Source organism: Gigantopelta aegis, chromosome 9 (genome assembly GCF_016097555.1).
Source record: "Gigantopelta aegis isolate Gae_Host chromosome 9, Gae_host_genome, whole genome shotgun sequence".
In the NCBI taxonomy this organism is placed as follows: domain Eukaryota; kingdom Metazoa; phylum Mollusca; class Gastropoda; order Neomphalida; family Peltospiridae; genus Gigantopelta; species Gigantopelta aegis.
Genome location: NC_054707.1, coordinates 82,988,001 through 83,009,019, shown reverse-complemented (window position 1 = coordinate 83,009,019; position 21,019 = coordinate 82,988,001). Strand labels below are relative to the sequence as shown.

The following is a 21,019-nucleotide window of genomic DNA, read 5'->3' as shown; positions in this document are numbered from 1 at the left end:
TCATTGTTGTAGGTCATTTAATTTTACAACTAGCCGGTTTGAACCCCGTTATTTGTGACACTCTCGGGTCATTGTTGTAGGTCATTTCATTTTACAACTAGCCGGTTTGTACCACGTTATTTGTGACACTCTCTGGTCATTGTTGTAGGTCATTTCATTTTACAACTAGCCGGTTTGTACCACGTTATTTGTGACACTCTCGGGTCATTGTTGTAGGTCATTTCATTTCACAACTAGCCGGTGTGTACCCCGTTATTTGTGACACTCTCGGGTCATTGTTGTAGGTCATTTTACAACTAGCCGGTTTGTACCACGTTATTTCTGACACTCTCGGGTCATTGTTGTAGGTCATTTACAACTAGCCGGTGTGTACCCCATTATTTTGACACTCTCGGGTCATTGTTGTAGGTCATTTCATTTTACAACTAGCCGGTTTGTACCCCGTTATTTGTGACACTCTCGGGTCATTGTTGTAGGTCATTTCATTTTACAACTAGCCGGTTTGTACCCCGTTATTTGTGACACTCTCGGGTCATTGTTGTAGGTCATTTCATTTTACAACTAGCCGGTGTGTACCCCGTTATTTCTGACACTCTCGGGTCATTGTTGTAGGTCATTTCATTTTACAACTAGCCGGTTTGTACCACGTTATTTGTGACACTCTCGGGTCATTGTTGTAGGTCATTTCATTTTACAACTAGCCGGTTTGTACCACGTTATTTGTGACACTCTCGGGTCATTGTTGTAGGTCATTTCATTTTACAACTAGCCGGTTTGTACCCCGTTATTTGTGACACTCTCGGGTCATTGTTGTAGGTCATTTCATTTTACAACTAGCCGGTTTGTACCCCGTTATTTGTGACACTCTCGGGTCATTGTTGTAGGTCATTTCATTTTACAACTAGCCGGTTTGTACCCCGTTATTTGTGACACTCTCGGGTCATTGTTGTAGGTCATTTCATTTTATAACTAGCCGGTGTGTACCCCGTTATTTCTGACACTCTCGGGTCATTGTTGTAGGTCATTTACAACTAGCCGTTGTGTACCCCGTTATTTCTGACACTCTCGGGTCATTGTTGTAGGTCATTTACAACTAGCCGGTTTGTACCCCGTTATTTCTGACACTCTCGGGTCATTGTTGTAGGTCATTTCATTTTACAACTAGCCGGTTTGTACCCCGTTATTTGTGACACTCTCGGGTCATTGTTGTAGGTCATTAAATTGCATCGGTATATAATATAATATTGTAAGAAACTACTCATAAAAGTTCTGTGACGTGCTTCAAACACCGAATATCATGACGACTGCAAATGTCAGCGAATTGTAGATATGTTGGTGGCGTGCCAACGTAGGTAGTGTTTTATAATGAAAGTGATGGTAGTCATGAAGAAAATAGCTGGACACGTTGAACGACAGATGGAAAGCTGGTTAGAGCATTACCATCAAGCACTTGTCATATGACGTACATCTAGGTCAGGGATTTCCCACCGCATGAAGTTTTTCAATATATTGATGATATTAGCTAACACACGGAGTTTTTTATTTTCTGACGAGCGATTACAGCTTTTGCACAGTCCAAATTTTATGCCCTGAATATCTGTATTTGATACAAAGTAATAATGTGGGATTGAATGTCAGTAGTGTCAAATGACTGTCAGTAACATGGTCAGCTGTTGACACCATGAACTGAGGTGTTGCAGTCACTATATATAATGTGGGATTGAATGTCAGTATTGTCAAATGATCGTCAGTAACATGGTCAGCTGTTGACACCATGAACTGAGGGGTTGCAGTCACTATATGTAATGTGGGATTGAATGTCAGTAGTGTCAAATGACTGTCAGTAACATGGTCAGCTGTTGACACCATGAACTGAGGTGTTGCAGTCACTATATATAATGTGGGATTGAATGTCAGTATTGTCAAATGACTGTCAGTAACATGGTCAGCTGTTGACACCATGAACTGAGGGGTTGCAGTCACTATATGTAATGTGGGATTGAATGTCAGTAATGTCAAATGACTGTCAGTAACATGGTCAGCTGTTGACACCATGAACTGAGGGGTTGCAGTCACTATATGCTGTGTTATGTTTATGTGATACCTTATTTTTTTCCAACAGTATAGTTATTGGTGGTTCATTAAAAGATATTAAGATATTAAATAATTACATTAAAATGTTACGCTTATTTCCAACCACAACTTGAGTGGTCCATTAGTGATTTGGTGGTGACCCAGGACATATTCATAAAACAATGTTTTCATGTGTTGTGACAGTTCCACAATAGAATAATTTTATTGTTTAAGTATGCTGTTTCCTAAGGTATGTAAGAAATAGAATAATCAACTCATGGCTGTTGTAGACAATTTGTCTTGCAACTAACTTACGGTTTCCAAACATAATGAACTGTCTTTTTCTAGCTAGAAAGAAAGAAATGTTTTATTTAACAACGCACTCAACACATTTTATTTACAGTTATATGGCGTCAGACATATGGTTAAGGACCACACAGATTTTGAGAGGAAACCCGCTATCGCCACTACATGGGCTACTATTTCCGATTAGCAGCAAGGGATCTTTTATTTGCGCTTCCCACAGGCAGGATAGCACAAACCATGGTCTTTATTGAACCACTTATGGATCACTGGTTGGTGCAAGTGGTTTACACCTACCCATTGAGCCTTGCGGAGCACTCACTCGGGATTTGGAGTCAGTATCTGAATTAAAAATCCCATGCCTCGACTGGGATCCGAACCCAGTACCTACCAGCCTGTAGACCGATGGCCTAACCACAACGCGACCGAGGCCGGATTTTCTAGCGATAAACCACTCATAAGATAAATTGTCTCCAGTGAACATTCCTGTGTTATTCAATGTATTGTTGTTGTTTCTGTTCTTGCAGAGGCGATTGCTAACATGGATGATGATGATATGAAAATGCTGGGCATCTATGATAACATCCATGAAGAACTCAAAGCAAAGAATAAACTTCTCGAAAAGGAAAAAGAAAAGGTAGTGATGACACTGTATTTGATACTACAGGGTCGTAGGTCTGACTCAAATACTGTAAATTATGACATTAATATGAGCAAATTATTAATACAAGAAATTCGACCAGTGTGTCAGCAAAATAAATCCTTGACATTTTTCAAGAATGATTCAACATTAAAAAGCACATGTGTATTGGTTAAAATGCAAGGATATTTTAATGTCATTTGAAAGTCATTGTGTTAACTACAAACTATTAAGAAATGGAAACATCCTGAACAAGTGACACAAACAATCAACATATACGCTGTTAGCTGCTCACTTCGGCATTTCTGCAGTGCTTCAATAATAAAGGGAAGAATGTACTACCAGTCAACCAGTCTAGCTTCTGCTGGGGGTTATTTTTTATATAATTGGTTCTTGAAATATATTTTTCTTTTTACTTCCTCATGTTGTGAAATATATTATTATTATAAATTTGTCATTATTTCCACAGAAAAAGACACAAAAACGACACATATTTTCACCAAAGTTGAAACCAAAACATTTCACAATATTTTTTTAAACAACCTAAAACATAGCATTACTATAATACTCAGTTTCTGTACATGGGTAGAAACATACATGTAACTTCAAGTTTCTTTTACTCTCTATATGTTTTATAACATGTGTCAACAAATTTACCTTGTAATATTTATTTTAGGTGGAGTCCTTGCAAAGAGACTTGATAGACATGCAGTCAGAGTTTGAGTTTGACAGAATCGACTACCTTGACACGATACGGAAACAAGAAAAGCAAATGAAGCTGCTTGAAGCCATCGTAAACCGGATCCACCCATGTCTCCGTCGAGACTGCAACTACTACAACCTCGACAAAGTGAAAATGGAGTGCAAGTGGGACGAGGATGAACACAAGTGGATTCTGCCCAAGTTAGTCGTAGAAAGAACGTCACTTCCAGCTAGTGGTCCAGGTGTGTGATGTAGTTTAAACACTGATGAAATATATTTTATAGATGGGTATTTTGGGGGGTGTTTTAAAAATTTTTTTAAAGATGCATTAATGTATGCCAATATATGTGTCCGGCTTCAATGATAAGTTTATGCTTTTAACACCATTTGTCAGTAACTATAAATTCTAAATTAATTAAATGTGGTTTATTGTTGCATCTGTGAATGTTCATCTCATTGCGTGTTAACCTTCTGACTACTCGATTCATTTTGACAAAAAGGGGGTAGAAATGTGTAACTTTTACTCACATATTTTCACTTACAGTTTTTATAAATACATAAAATAAAGTTCATATTTGAATTGGTAAGTATTATTTTCATGGGTTTTTCTAAGTTGTATTATATTTTAGGTCGGTTAATGTTGATTAAAATTTTAAATGAAAACATGCAACTGTCCCTATTTTGATGATCTAGCCCTAAAAAGCCCTATATTTTACGGGCAAGTTCACAAAAGACCCTAAATTGGGCCATATAAGCCCTGAAATTGATAGACATTTTTCTTCTTCCGGATAATTGCCAAAAATTCATTGATATCCACTTTCATTTGTTGATCTATGTGCTCGCTCGAACGTTGTGTAAACAATGCCAAAATTATCCCAACGATTCATTCGTAAAACATTGTCAATATTCAGTATTGTTTGTAGTTCTAAGGATTCATTCGTAACTTTCAGGGAGTGCTTGATTGGTCATTCTAAAATGAAACACGTTTCTAAAATACTAATCAAGAGTCTTAATCTCGGTGCAAACTAAATAAAACAGAATATTCTAAAATTATCTGAACTGAATCAGACATTTATGCCTATGTGGATTCTACGTATTTATGTTTATGAAAATGTGTGGGACAGTTCTCTGTCGATTCCGATGGCCCGCTTGAACACTCCCATTATTTTGTCGAGTTAGAAGGTCATTGCAAATGGCGGATAGCAAAGTTTTAGTCTTTGGCCGTTTTGAATTTGCTAACACTAAGACTTGTTGACTCATCGAAATGGGTAAATGTGTGTTTAACAACAGATGGCAGACAACATACACGTGGGTAACAAAGGCAGAACACAAACGCAGTGCGTATTGTAAATGTAAAAAACTTATAGATCTTGGAAAGATGGGCGAGGGTGCGTTAAAGTCCCATGAAAGAAGTGAAAAACATAAAACTAATTATCACTCAACTGTTGTGCAACAATCTGTTGTTAACTTTACCATACCAAAACCTCCCAGTACAACGCCCCCTGTTGGTTCTTCCACCCCATCGACTAGTAAAAGTGTTCAAGATTATGTACCAAAAAACGATGTTTTGAAATCGGAAATTTTATGGACAATCCAAACAATTGTTACACACAATTCTTACAAATCAAATGAAATAACAGGAAACCTTTTCAAAACGATGTTTCCAGATAGCAACATTGCAGACAAATTCCAATGTGGGGAGTGAAAAACTGCATATCTAGCTGTTTATGGAATTGCAGAACATTTAAAATCCTTATTAATACAGGACATAAAGGGCTACTTTGTAGTCCTCTTTGATGAAAGTCTGAATAAAAAATCTCAGTTAAAACAAATGGATTTCCATGTGAGATACTGGTGTGATAACAAAGTAGTTTCTCGTTACCTGGGGTCTGTGTTTATGGGAGATACTGGTGTGATAACAAAGTAGTTTCTCGTTACCTGGGGTCTGTGTTTATGGGAGATACTGGTGTGATAACAAAGTAGTTTCTCGTTACCTGGGGTCTGTGTTTATGTGAGATACTGGTGTGATAACAAAGTAGTTTCTCGTTACCTGGGGTCTGTGTTTATGTGAGATACTGGTGTGATAACAAAGTAGTTTCTCGTTACCTGGGGTCTGGTTTATGTGAGATACTGGTGTGATAACAAAGTAGTTCTCGTTACCTGGGGTCTGTGATACTGGTGTGATAACAAAGTAGTTTCTCGTTACCTGGGGTCTGTGTTTATGTGAGATACTGGTGTGATAACAAAGTAGTTTCTCGTTACCTGGGGTCTGTGTTTATGTGAGATACTGGTGTGATAACAAAGTAGTTTCTCGTTACCTGGGGTCTGTGTTTATGGGAGATACTGGTGTGATAACAAAGTAGTTTCTCGTTACCTGGGGTCTGTGTTTATGGGAGATACTGGTGTGATAACAAAGTAGTTTCTCGTTACCTGGGGTCTGTGTTTATGGGCCACGGCACAGCCATCAACATGGTAGAACATTTTAATAAAGGAATAAAAGATCTAAAACTCCATGAAAAAGATATGCTGCAAATTTCTGTGGATGGACCTAATGTTAATTGGAGTTTTTTCGAACTCATTAACAAACAATTTAAGAAGGATTATGATGTTACTCTGATAAACATTGGATCATGTGGCTTGCACATAATGCACAATGCCTTTAAAACTGGTGCACAAGCAACAGGATGGGGACTTTCTTCTTTGTTATCGAGTCTCTACTATCTTTTCAAAGACAGTCCAGCTAAGAGAGAGGACTATCAGAGAGTTACAGGTTGTAGTGTTATGCCCCTAAAATTTGTCAATCATCGCTGGATGGAAAATGTTCCTGTGTGTGAGAGGACCCTTCTCATATAGGAGCACCTTGTTACACATGTGAAGCAAGTTGACAAGAAAGTGTTAAGCAGACCAAGCAACAAGTCCTATGAAGTAGTATCGTTAAAAATAAGAGACCCATTAATAAAGCCCAAACTTGAGTTTTTTTAGATACATTGCAATGCACTTGCAACCATTTCTTGGAAACTTTCAAACAGATAGGCCTATGACACCCTTTCTGATGACTGACTTGTCTAACATAATTAGAATGCTCATGAAAAAAATCCTGAAGTCTGATGTTGTTGATGCAGCAGAGGGGTCCAAGTTATTTTCCATTGATCTGGATGATAAGAACATATGTCACACATTCCAAACTAGAGTTGGGATTTTCTGCTGAAAAAGCATTAAAGAATGCAGTCACAGAAAAGTGTGAGTGAAAGCAAGTTTTGGAGTTCAGAATGGAGTGCCGTGTTTTCATTGTGAAATTGTTAAATAAATTGCTAGAAAAGTGTCCTGTAACCTATTCTCTTGTGAGGAATCTATCAATGCTGAACCCAAAGGAAATGGTGTCAAGTAGCAGCCTGTGTAAATCTAAGTTAAAACGTACACTGGCATACTTAGTAAGTTGCAACAGGATTCTGGAAAGAGACTGTGATGAAATCATCAGACAATATGAACAGTTCTTGGAGAACATTCCCTCAATTGGTTCTGACAAGTTTTCAGATTTTAATCCCTATGAAGACAGATTAGATGATTTTTTCTGCCAGCACATGTCTGAAGACGAATATGTTAAAATTATGGGTGTTGTGAAAATGTGTTTAGTACTGTCACATGGGCAAGCTGCAGTAGAAAGAGGTTTTTCAGTAAACAAAGAGGTGGAGGTAGAGAATTTGCAAGAACAATCACTTGTTGCTCAGCCATTAATTTGTGACTATGTCCAATCTGTTGGTGGTGTTTTGAATGTTCCCATTATGAAAGAACTACTTCAAAGTGCTTCTCTCTCAAGACAAAGGTATGAAGCATACCTGCAGGAACAAAAGGACAAAAAGAAAACCGAGTCGGAGAAAAAGAAGAGAAAACATCTAGAAAATTCTATAGAGGAACTCAAACAGCAAGTTATACAAGCAAAACTAGACACAGAATCCCTGACTAAAACAGCTGATGAATACTCCATTAGACCCAGAATCCCTGACTAAAACAGCTGATGAATACTCCATTAGACCCAGAATCCCTGACTAAAACAGCTGATGAATACTCCATTAGGGCAGAGAAAGAAAGGAACCTGTCATTTGTAACAAAATCCAATTGTTTAAGGGAAAGGGCAAAAGAGAAGATGGCATTTTCTCTTGATTTGGAGGATAAACTGAAGCATAAACTTGAGGAATTAAAGAAATAAAGGTTTGTATTCACCTGAAAATGTCCCTAAATTTTACTTACATTGAACCTAAAAAGTCCCTAAAAAGACCCTAAATTTAGGTTTGAAATTTCTGTATGACTCTGGCAGTGACTTTGACGATGACAGACTAAGAGAGGTTTGTTCTTTATGAACACTTTTCAACAGTGGATCCTACACAAATCATGGCTTGTATGTGTATACAAAACATTCAAGTCCAGGCTTAAGTTTTAACAAAGTCTCGTAAATGTGAACTGCACAAACCAGGGACGGCACCTGCCTGTAAAAGATTTAAAAGTTGAGACTGTTTGTATTTGTATTGGTGAGATTCTACTACAGCCTTATGTTTAGACTAAAGTTGAGTAAACTGATTTACATTTGTTAGTTAATAATAGATTTTAGAAAGAAAGAAAGAAATGTTTTATTTAACGACGCACTCAACACATTTTATTTACGGTTATATGGCGTCAGACATATGGTTAAGGACCACACAGATTTTGAGAGGAAACCCGCTGTCGCCACTACATGGGTTACTCTTCCGATTAGCAGCAAGGGATCTTTTATTTGCGCTTCCCACAGGCAGGATAGCACAAACCATGGCCTTTGTTGAACCAGTTATGGATCACTGGTCAGTGAAAGTGGTTTACACCTACCCATTGAGCCTTGCAGAGCACTCACTCAGGGTTTGGAGTCGGTATCTAGATTAAAAATCCCATGCCTCGACTGGGATCCGAACCCAGTACCTACCAGCCTGTAGACCGATGGCCTGCCACGACGCCACCGAGGCTGGTAAATAATAGATTTTAGAGGCAGTGTCTTAATGTTCTGAAACGAATGTTAATTTTTAATTGATATTCATTTAGGCTATCTTAAAACAAACGCAGGTTGCCTTTAACTTGACTATTTTTGTGACGAGGGGGATTTTAGTAAAACATATTTGTAATGAAAAAAAATATATATATTTAAAAAAACGTAAGCCCATTTGATATTTATGAGCTGGTGTGGTTACATCAAACATTTGCCTTTATAACTGGTAGTGTAATTCTTCTTTTCTTTTTTGTCAACACCTTGTAGAAGTTGCGGAGGAGTGATGACCAGTCGTCGGCGTATTTCCAGCCGAAGAGAGCAAGTCAGCTGTTGAGCTCTCCAGAGGGTATGGGGAAGATGAGTAAGTCCCAATGTTAAAGCTGCTCACAAATTTTTATGATTTAATTTAAAAATTACCTCCATAATAAAAACTGGCAAAGGACACTGATATTTTTCCAGTGTTTATATATTGATTGTGTGTGTTAATTTTTTTTTAATTTTTTTATTAAATTTTTTTAACATACTTTTCAGTTATGGATTTGCTTTTTTTTTTAATCTTGGAAAATTTACAACTCATTTAATTATTTAATTTGTCATTTTCTTAGTTGTTTCAAATGTTGATATAAATGGAATTGTCAAATTTTATTTTCTCTTTTCTTTAGTTTGTTTGATGAAATCATATCAAAATATTTTACTGTTGTTGCAGACATGCGTGACGTGCGTGAGTCTTACGGTATTAACGGCACGATTGAGCGACCCGATGACTCGGTGACCCGAGGTTTGCGAGCGGCCCAGGTCCATGGTCAGCTGACCACCGATGACTCCCTCGTTCGAAGACCGGCCAGATTGGAGTCACTGTCGTCCTCGGGCATCAAGAAATCTAGGAAGAAGAGGGGAATGGAATGATACAAGTTTTAACTTGTCTTTATGTTGTCAATTGTGGGTGTCAGCTTCTTAGTCTTACTTAACAGGAATGGGTTTCAACTTTCACCTTTGTTGGACTGACATTTTAAAACAATTTATCACCGTGTTCCACTAACAAGCTAAAATACAAATGAAAGGATTTCACCGTTTTAACTCTGATATTGTACCCATTTTAGTTAGATTTACAAAAAAAAACAAAGATGGTAGGGATCCACTTGTCAGAAATTTTCAATAATTTGATGACAGGATGTCTGTTTTTCACCAGTAGAATGAAGCAATATGTAAACGTTACGTTGTACAACAAACTCATATCTATAAACAAATGCATAAATTGCCATGAACATTACCAGTAATTTTGGTAATGGACCAGTACATTTTGTGATACATATTGTTTCAAAGCTAAGAACTGCAAAAGTAAAAAGGGCAGAAACGGTGGGGTGGGATGTGGGGGTCACATCCACAAAACATTCCTGGTGGTAGATAAATAAATAAATCTTAGTAAAAGGCCCAAGTTTTTTTTATGTCCTTTTGAGTGTTTTTTATAGTCGGAAGTATTAAGAAATGACTGGTAGGTTAAACATAAGTAAAATCCAGAAGAAGAGGTGGGCTTTTGACAGGTTTGATCATATACAAAAAGACAAGTATAAATCAACAGTTCTGTTTGAACAGATGCTGGGTCTTTGGTGACAGTGAAATCGGTAAATAACAGAATGATGACTGAGTATATTAGAAATGGGGACAGGTTCCACGACATGCCTTATCCAGTGAATCTGCTTCCGATTGTGCCCGCCACATATATGCTTCATTAAAAGTTCACTACCACCTGGTTTTTCTTAAATAGTTTAGTGTAGCCATTTTAAATTTCAAGATGGCCATCATCTTGGTCTTTGGGTGGGTGCTTTTTTAATACATATTTATTAATATCTCGGTATCTAAAGATGATAGAAACTGGGTGTTTTTCGGAAGAGGTGACTTAAAAAAGTCCATTTGCTGCTGTGATATGATATAAGTACAAACAATTAGTTCCACTAGCTCAGACCAAATATTAATTTCTTTGCATATTATCCTGGCCTGTGGGTAACACTGAATTTCCCCCCAAAAAACGAAAGAACTTAAAAGAAATACATCCGGACTGCAAAAGCAAAGAAGAATGAAGAGAAAGTATATATCATGATTGGAAGAGGTGACCCTTGACACATGGAAGATTTTGACCAATCAACTGTTAGGAAGTTCGGACCAGTCCATAGGACAGAGAAGAAATACTCTGTTACCCAGAGGCCAGGATAAGTATTCATGAGAAGAGAAAACAATTAAAGTTTTCTACAGATGCCAGGGCCAAGAGCTGGTATATATGGTTATAAATAAATTAGCTAGATACAGTAAGATCTGCAGTGTGAAAATCTCTGATGATTGTGAATATTGGCTGTCTCTTGGTACAAACTGTTGATGATGCATAATGTCTTGTTGTGTAGACTCGTATATGTTGTTTGTACTTAATAACAATGAAATACTATTTTCATAATTGAAACTATAGTCCTTCCTACAGGGAACACTGGTTTTATTTACTGTCGTATTTACTACAAGTTATTTTTTCTGAGCTGATTGTTTTCTAAATTGGACACTAATTTAAAATAGTATTTTTTGTTTGTTATATATTTCCAAAACACTTTTACTTTTCCTCTTACATTAAATCAAACTAAAATTATTTACAAAAAGCAATGTTCTAGGAGACTGGGAAGGGCGATAGTGTTGTTTGATATGTACTGTGCCATGTAGTTAGTGCTTGCTGTTACACAAATTGTTTAAGTATAATTACTGGGTGAATCTTCCATTAACACGGTTTCTGTAGTATCTGTTGTACATTCCACCTCACTACTGAGGAAACCGCAGAGTGTGATGTCACAAACTTAGTATGACAAAAGGTAAAGCTGTCTGATGATAGTGGCCAATTTATATAAATTTGTCTTTGGTGTGCTATTATTGTAAGGTTGTAAATATAGACAAAACCATAGATAGAAGAATCCAGAATATTTGTCCTGGAAAATCTTATAAAATGTTGCCATATTTATAACTTGATATATCCTACGTAAATATGTAATTCTTGTAACTGGTATCTAGCACAGTCAGACCGTGTTGCAATGACTATCATCATAACATTTACATCATCAGATTTAAGTTATATGGAAACAAATGTATACAACATTGGAAACAAATGTATACAACATATGATAAATGTCATGCATTATAACATAATCCACTTTCAGACACTGAAAGGGCAAATTTATAACAAACATACAAATTTCTATTTCATATGCTTCTTTTTTAATGACAAAAGAAGAATCGAATTAGAGAAATTGTTTAATTACTTTTAACAACCTAAGCTTGTAATGTATAGGTGACTGTTATAGTCACCTTGAATCTCGCACAGAGCCATTAAATCTTACTTTGGATGGTAATCATGACAGCGTCAAACACAGTGTAATGACAGAGTGACCATGGGACAGAGGTGGTCATTATAACGAGGTCTGACTGTACTTAAATACATTTGAGTGCTGAGATTATCAGGGAAATGGCAATTGTTCTGGTTTTCTAGTGAAATACTTATAGTAATGTTTGTTCACAATTGCAAACATTCCTTTGTACATTTTCATTCTTATAGCTCAAGACATTCAATTCATGAGTTGCAATAAAAAATAAAACATCCTTAACATTTGCAAAATGGTTTAATATTAGTTATTGCTACATGAATGTTATTACTATTTTAATGTTATGTAAAATATTTATCAAGAGCAGTTTATTTAATTCCTAATTCCATTAAATGCATTCCAACTATTAATCAGTATTTTATTTGTTTAAAAACAAAACAACAAAAATACAAAATAAAATTAATTTCATACGGTTCAATTGTTAAATATTGTGTCAAAAGCAAAACTTAAATTTCTGATGCTTTACGTTATGTGAGTGTAAAACATTAAATGTTATATTCACAATTATATTTGACACATTTTGTGCTACACGTAAGAATCCTAGACCACAGTTACTTGAAACACATCATAATGGTAGTTATTTTTACCTTTATATTTAAGTTATTACCCGGGTTATTGTTGTCATATAGATGTGATGTATAGATTGTCTTGTTGTCCTTCCTCGTGTCATATTTATTAAAAGTGCAATGTTGTTTGTGTTCCTATGTTATGACTTTATTTATTTTCCATTTGCTATTTATTTTTCCTATAAAATCTGAATTATTTCACTTACTATATTTATTTTAACGTATTCCCTCTAAAATTATGCCTTTGTCTAATTTTGAATTTAACAAGATGCCAACTTTGACAAGCATGAACAGGTGATGTTTTTCATTAATATTTAAACACACTGTCAGGTGGCAAGATTTGACCCTACTGCAGTAACTCACCCAGGATCTTTATGACTGAACCAATAAAAGTATGTTTTAATGAGTTTGCAAAGCCATGTTTAATGAAATATTTAAGTGAATCTGTTATAGTGGTAGTTCTTTTTTAAAAACCTCCCAGTTCAACATCAGGCCTTGCAGACTGAGAGGTTATTTTAAAATATTCCTCACTGTCCATCTCTTTTGAACAAAACACTGTTTTGATGACTGGTTATAAACAAAGATTACTAGACGTGACAACTTATTTTTGGTGTCCATTCACAAGCAGTGGTCAAATTTTACGTGATTATTTATGGTTTTGAAAACTGTCTCACTTTCATTCAGTATTTTGGTATCTACATGTATAATAGCTTTGTCCTATGTTTTGGTACCTGTGTCTTTAATAGCTTTGTCATGTGTTTAGGTACCGGTTGCTATAATGAGGTTTTCTATTTATTTCTCATTCTGTGGTCATAATTATAAGCGCTGGAAGCTAGTGGAATGTTTGTCACTTGTGCCATAGTTTTTCCACTTGAATATATTTCGCTTTAGTTCTATTCATGCATGCCTGTTATGCCAGAATAGGGTAAAGAAATAAGTATTATATATTGGTGATATTTTGTTTTAACACATTATACACTACTGTGGTGATAGTCGTTTGAGACATGAAGGCCTACCTTACAAATATACAATAAAGGCTGAGCTTGTGTATTTTTGCCTTGGTTCTAGTCATGCATTCATAACACCATCCCTTGCCAGAGAAGAATGATAGCTAACGCACTCTATAATGTAATCAAATAATGATTTGTATAAATAATAGATTATAGGGTTAGATTATAAGTTCAAAATGAACTAATGAAATATTTAACAGTTATGGTTCATTTGATAAGTTTTTAGGTTAAATGGGGAATTGTTTTATGCTTTATTTTAAATGTTTGTTTTCTGACTATTTGTTATTCATGAGGTCTAAACATAAACACTTCTTAAATTAGGCCTTGTGGTTTTAACATGACACAACCCGATATTTTTTTCTGGTGATTTATGGACATTTTGTAAAGAACCATGAAAAAGAAACTGGACATTTTGAAGATCTGCGTTTGGGTGTGTTACAATCTTTTAATTCTGTGGTGTACATTTTGAAATTACTGTAAACTCTGAATGATGAAATACATTTTAGATAAACAAGAAACAGAACTGAGATTGAAAAACAGTTGGTAATATTATTTAACAAAACACATGTACTGTTATTTTACAGGTTTTATTGTAATTACTTTTTATTGTGATTACATCATAAACTAATGTTGAAGTGTTTTTAGCTTTTATTTGTAACATCTTAGGTTTGTTGCGTCTCTGTCCAATATTTATGATTGTGCGTAAATTAGTCTTTAATTTTTAATTACAGATATTCCAGATAATATATAATATTTGGTTTACAGTCAGTTTTCTACAAGTTGTTTCTTGTACTGGCAACACAAAAAGTTTGAAAGATTAATCTTGTGGATATGAATAGGAGAATGTGTTGAATTATTGTTATTATGACTTTATAGATCTAATGTTGTGTCCTGTGATAAAAAGAAAATTGTGTACATACATGAATTGTTTTATATTTTTTCACATAATGCATATTGAATGTATTTATTGTCTCGCCTTCATAAAGTAAAAAGACAAGATATACCATAGGCATTATGTTTCCGGTGTTGATGGCATCAATGTTTTCATTTAGTCAAGTTAAAAGTTTGACATGTAGATCCATTTTTGTCAAACTATAAGTCATACATCAGTGAAACTTGGTTTATAGTTGCGACTTTCGATGTGCATAACAATGCATTATAATAATAATTAAATTAACATTTTAATTGTATATTTTAAAAACATCATTAGTTTAATTTTTTTATTTTTATTTTTTTATTTTAGTATAATGTTTTTAAAACATTGAAATGAACATCTATGAATGCAATTGTCAGCCACATCAAGTCAGTTTCTGCTAGGTGAGGCATCCTATTCTGTGGCGTTATAGACATGACATGTTCTGTGATAAACAAAATGGGTGTACGTACACGAATTGTTCTATTGTAATGGTTGGAAACAATATATTTTTTGTATTTGCTCCAAGTGTATTAATATTTAACAAATCAAAATAAGTATTAATTTGACAAGTTAAGAGACTGAAGTTATTTAGCATGATTTTGTCAATCAGTGTAGATATTGTCAATTGAAGGAATTCAGACCACATTTTCAAATATTTATATTAACAATATGAAATTGTTTTATTCCACCCACATCTTAACATAATTATCAAATAAAATGAAATTTTGTTTTTCGTCCACATTTTAATATAGTTATATACATGTTAGTCATGAGAAATAACATGCCTGATAACCTATAGATGATAAAGTCATTTAAGAGAAATGGGTCCATATCTGTACAACATTTACGGAGCAGTTCACCTATTACTAGTAATTGCCTTTTTAAAAGAGATCTATTAATTATGAATTTGAAAAGAGTTCAAGGGTAGGACATAGCCCTGTGGTAAAATGCTCACTTGATGCTCAGTCTGTCTAGGATCGATTCCCATCAGTGGGCCCATTGGATTATTTCTTCTTCCAGCCAGTGCACCATGACTGGTGTATCAAAGGCCAAGGTATGTGCTATCTTGTCTGGGATGGTGCATATAAAAGATCCATTGCTACTAATGAGGAAAATGTAGCGGGTTTCCTGTCTAAGACTATATGTCAGAATTACCAAATGTTTGACATCCAATAGTTGATGATTAATAAATCAATGTGCTCTAGTGGTGTTATTAAACAAAAACTTTAAAAAGTGTCCAAGAAATATTTTAATACATGTACATTTAATTTTATTTCAAGTTGGTGTAGATAACTTATTGGTCTTTGAAATCCGTCCATATTTGTCATTGTTGCCATTTAAACATTCCACATAATGTATATACCATATACACATCAACACAGTCAACTATTGTACAAAGAACTCTTTATGTAGCACACCTGTAAAACGCACTTCAGAGCTATGTTCTATATGTAATATTTATTGTTAATGTAGCTTTTGTAACACCCATTTGTCCCGTGTCCATTTGTCATACATTGTTCATCCGTCAAATTTCCCTTTTAAAGTCTTATCTTCTAGAGTTTTGTTTGAATTGTTCTGAAACTTGGTACAATGGTCCTCTGGATCACTTTCAACAAACCAATAGCGAGATATTTTGGAATTTACAAAATTTTAGTTCAGAAACTTGTTAATGATTCTGTCGAGTACTCTTCGGAAAGTTAATATTGATATATTTTGGAAGTCTAAAATTTTAATTATATTTTAAAAATGCAAATACAAATTTAATTGTGAAAATTTTCAAGTCCATCGGCCAGAGTTTTGATCAGATATTTCTGAAACACATTACAGTGATTCTTGGAGGACGTTTTGACAATGTAATATATATTTTGGAAATATTGAATTTGCGATTTTTTAGTAAATTAAAAAAATAGTAATAATAAAAAGTTAACGTTGAAAATTTAAAATTCTATCTTCTAGAGTTTTGATTGGATAGTTCTGAAACTCAGTATCATAATTTCAGACAACTCTATTCCCAAGTGATAGAATCAGTATGTAAACACTGAATAGCTGCATATAGAGTTCCACTAAAGCAATCAAAATATGTGATATTCAAAACTTTTATTATTTTTATTACAAATCTCAAAAGTGGTCTTATACAGATTTAATTATACAATTCTAAGTAGTCTTTATAAATTAATTAGTTATCATTGTAAATTAAATAGTGGAGCTGTCTAGGCCAATAGCTCTCTCTGGGTGCCTATCAAAGCTTTACCGTTTATGTCCACTGTAGAAGAGTGTTCACTATCTGTGAATTTGTTGATGCACTGTTGTCACATTATGCAAATATTGTTGATTATTTGTGTCTTTCACGATCACGTCGTACAATAACACAATTCATTTTTATTGGGCATCCTTTGTGTGTTAAATAAAATACATTAAACACTTGTATTTATGTTTTCTTTCTAGATTTGTTTAAAGATGTATATGTAAAAAAAAAGAAAAAAAAAAGAAGAAGAAAAGTCAAATCTGTTTTAGTAATAGAATGTAGGTATTTTGCTGTCATTATCTGTATTAAAAAGTAATTCTCTTAAACCTGCTTCAATGGCAATCGTCAAGTCATTGGCATTTATGCTGTCAGGCTGTGATACTGTGGCATCTCTGAGGGAAATTGGTAAAGGTAACAATTGTCAAACTGTTACAAGTATGCCATCAACTGAATCACCTGGGTGATCCCCATGCAACAACAGAGTAATGGTTAAAGCCACACATTTTTAGCTTTCTTGTCATGGGTCGAAACAAACGGGTTGTCTGCAGTCCGGTATGACGTATGGTCATCAATAATGGTTGACATGAAGCTGTCATCGGCTCCAGATCTGAAGTCGCTACTATGATCTTGTGCTACCTTTCAGGAACATGTATACAGATGCCCACTATCAAACGGCAGTATGGTAACCAACTTGGAATATGGAACTACCCAAAGTTGATCAGTCTCAATATGGGTGGCCACGTGAAAACAACACTCATCACCATGCTCTTGTGTTATGACGTATCATCAGTACATGTACGTCGACAAGACCATTCTCAATGTTTTGTTGGTCCTGGTCGTATCATCATCACGTGTACGTCGACAAGACCATTCACAATGTGTTGGTCCTCGTATCATCAGCACATGTACGTCGACAAGACTATTCTCAATGTCGCGTTGGTCCTCGTATCATCAGCACATGTACGTCGACAAGACTATTCTCAATGTTTTGTTGGTCCTGGTCGTATCATCAGCACGTGTACGTCGACAAGACCATTCTCAATGTTTTGTTGGTCCTGGTCGTATCATCATCACGTGTACGTCGACAAGACCATTCACAATGTGTTGGTCCTCGTATCATCAGCACATGTACGTCGACAAGACTATTCTCAATGTCGCGTTGGTCCTCGTATCATCAGCACATGTACGTCGACAAGACTATTCTCAATGTCGCGTTGGTCCTCGTATCATCAGCACATATACGTCGACAAGACCATTCTCAATGTTTTGTTGGTCCTCGTCGTATCATCAGCACATGTACGTCAACAAGACCATTCTCAATGTTTTGTTGGTCCTCGTATCATCAGCACATATACGTCGACAAGACCATTCTCAATGTTTTGTTGGTCCTCGTCGTATCATCAGCACGTGTACGTCGACAATACCATTCTCAATGTTTTGTTGGTCCTCGTATCATCAGCACGTGTACGTCGACAAGACCATTCTCAATGTGTTGTTGGTCCTCGTCGTATCATCAGCACGTGTACTTCGACAAGACCATTCTCAATGCCGTGTTGGTCCTCGTATCATCAGCACGTGTACGTCGACAAGACCATTCTCAATGTCGTGTTGGACCTCGTCGTATCATCCAGTATGGCTACTATGAGAGTGATTGAGAAAAGACAATTTGATGATAATAAGTTGATCGTTCAAAAGAATAAAATGTAGGAAGCTACGTATAGGTTTGGATTTTAGTAGGCCGAGAGTAGCTAGTTTTTTGAAGTGTCGCCATATATACTTTATATATTAGTATAATATTTTACCCTAACCATATATTGTTTGCGACGTGAATTTAGTCTTTAAGCCAACTACTGGCAGAGATATTGGCCATATTTGTTTTTGATGGTAGCCATGTTTGTTTTTGATGGTGGCCATTTTGAATCTTGCTATTAAAAAGACTAAACCCAAGGATGGCAGGGAGTTATGTGGATTCATGATGTGTGTGCTCAGATCTACCAGAAACGGCAATAAAACATTGTATGTATTCCAAAATCTACTATTTTTATTATCATTCTGCTGCCAGACTATAATATATGTCATTTGGCCTTTGACCCAACTTGTTTGTGGTTTTGCGGGGTTTCTGTGGGGTGTTGTTTTTTCTTGGTGGTGGTGGTGGTGGGTTTGTTTTTTTTTGGGAGGGGGGGGGGGGGGGGGGTTCATACTGTGAAAAAGAGCTGGACAACAGGGGTCGGTCTCTTGAGAGTATAATGCACCAGGAAGGTAACATTTCTTGCAAAATGTCAGTGGCCTAAAAAGTCATAAACGTTTTAAAGCACGGTTGCTATAGAGTAAAACAAATAATTAATTGTGGTCTCAGGCCAGCTGTGTTTCCTATAGCTCCAATATCGCTCCCATGGCTTCGGCTTTTGTGACATTACAAACTTCATTACCTCTCTAATCTTTAGAATTATCTCTATTGCCACAAAACAAAAACAAAACAACAACAATCAAATGACCGCAGCAGTAGCGGCAATAGCAATAACGGCCATAACCAAGAGCCTGCTGGGCTATATAATATCTCGATAATAGCGATTTGACTGGACACTGCGATTACCTGATTACACTTTGATGTGGTATAATTCAGGAGCCAGGTCGATTTATCTACGTCGGAGAGTCAGGAAGGGTTGAACATTGATTCTTGTATAAAAATATGTGCAGATTTCAGATCTGCAAATCTTACTTGCCTAAACCTGTACGTTAATTGGGAATTTACATACTTTTAATAGTATGTCGAAGTAAATTTTTGTTCGATCTACTGCTACCCCAAAACAAGTCCACGGGACAGACACCAAATTTCAGTTATAGGGGAGATTAAACTCTTTAAAGATGTTTTTTTATATATATATATAACGTTTAATATCCTAATATCCAAACTTTCCATGTTGATTTGCTTTATTTTCATAATTGGTCAATTTACCTGAATTTTCAAGGTCAAATTAAGGTCAATTGTTTCTGAATATATAATATGCTGTAAATTGCACAAATCATTGGTTTCTTTTAATTCTTTCTAATAATATTGATCAATAATGTTCTCAATATTACTTTGGTTTGTAGATATATCCATTACACAGCTAGTATGGGTGCTTCCTAGATGAAATTACAGGGGCAGGTCCATAATTTAACGAAAGGAAGAGATGTTTAGGAAAAGTTACGTCTACATTTTTGGACATGGTTTATTGGAAATGGATACCCATGCTTACTGGGGTCTATACAGGGTATCGTTTATGGTGAGGTTAGGTGCGGTTTATGGTGAGGGTAAGAAAGAAAGAAAGAAAGAAAGAAATATTTTATTTAACGAAGCACTCAACACATTTTATTTACGGTTATATGGCGTCAGACATATGGTTAAGGACCACACAGATATAGAGAGGAAATCCGCTGTCGCCACTTCATGGGCTACTCTTTTCGATTAGCAGCAAGGGATCTTTTATATGAACCATCCCACAGATAGGATAACACATACCACGGCCTTTGATATACCAGTCGTGGTGCACTGGCTGGAGCAAGAAATAACCCAATGGGCCCACCGATGGGGATCGATCCCAGACCGACCGCGCATCAAGCGAACGCTTTACCACTGGGCTACGTGAGGGTAGGTAACCATGCAAAGAGTATTTTGGGGGCCATTTAAGGTCAATAGGGTCAAATTAGGGAAAAGTAAGTTTATTTAAGAAATTGAAATGCGGGGAAGGAACATAGACACTGTAATGAAGGAATTCAACATCCAAATCATTAAAGCTACCAAAGAAAGGAAAGCATATGCTCCTTACTGGAATAAAAAAAACTTCAAATGGCACATGATAAACTGACCCGGGTCAGGGAAGAAGTAGAGTCTAACCCGATCCAAAACAACAACCTAAAGCTTCAGCATGCTAAAGCCATATACCTCAGAACCAAGATTGAATCAAAATGAAAATGCTGGAGAGACAAAACTGCTGCACTCAACCTTGAAAAGGACGGCACCAAACTTAGAAAAAAACTACATGAGGAAGAATCCTATGGACAGAAGATCACTCTAATGGAGGTTGGGTAAGAAATTTGCTGACCCTTTAGCAAAGACCTATGCCAAGGAAAGTGACATTACCATCACAACATCTCAGATGA

General features: G+C 35.8%; 1 protein-coding gene across 1 annotated transcript in view; it reads left to right on the top strand.

The window, feature by feature from the left end:
• Positions 1 to 15,687, top strand: part of LOC121381794 (kinesin-like protein KIF17) — a 49,287-nt gene extending 33,600 nt beyond the window's left edge. Inside the window, exons 14-18 of the mRNA XM_041511149.1 lie at positions 2,904 to 3,013; positions 3,693 to 3,960; positions 8,006 to 8,061; positions 8,997 to 9,090; positions 9,436 to 15,687. Coding sequence (XP_041367083.1) covers positions 2,904 to 3,013; positions 3,693 to 3,960; positions 8,006 to 8,061; positions 8,997 to 9,090; positions 9,436 to 9,635 — 728 coding nt within the window. The 3' untranslated portion in view covers positions 9,636 to 15,687. The remainder of the gene's footprint in view (positions 1 to 2,903; positions 3,014 to 3,692; positions 3,961 to 8,005; positions 8,062 to 8,996; positions 9,091 to 9,435) is intronic.
• Positions 15,688 to 21,019: the final 5,332 nt, after the last annotated feature.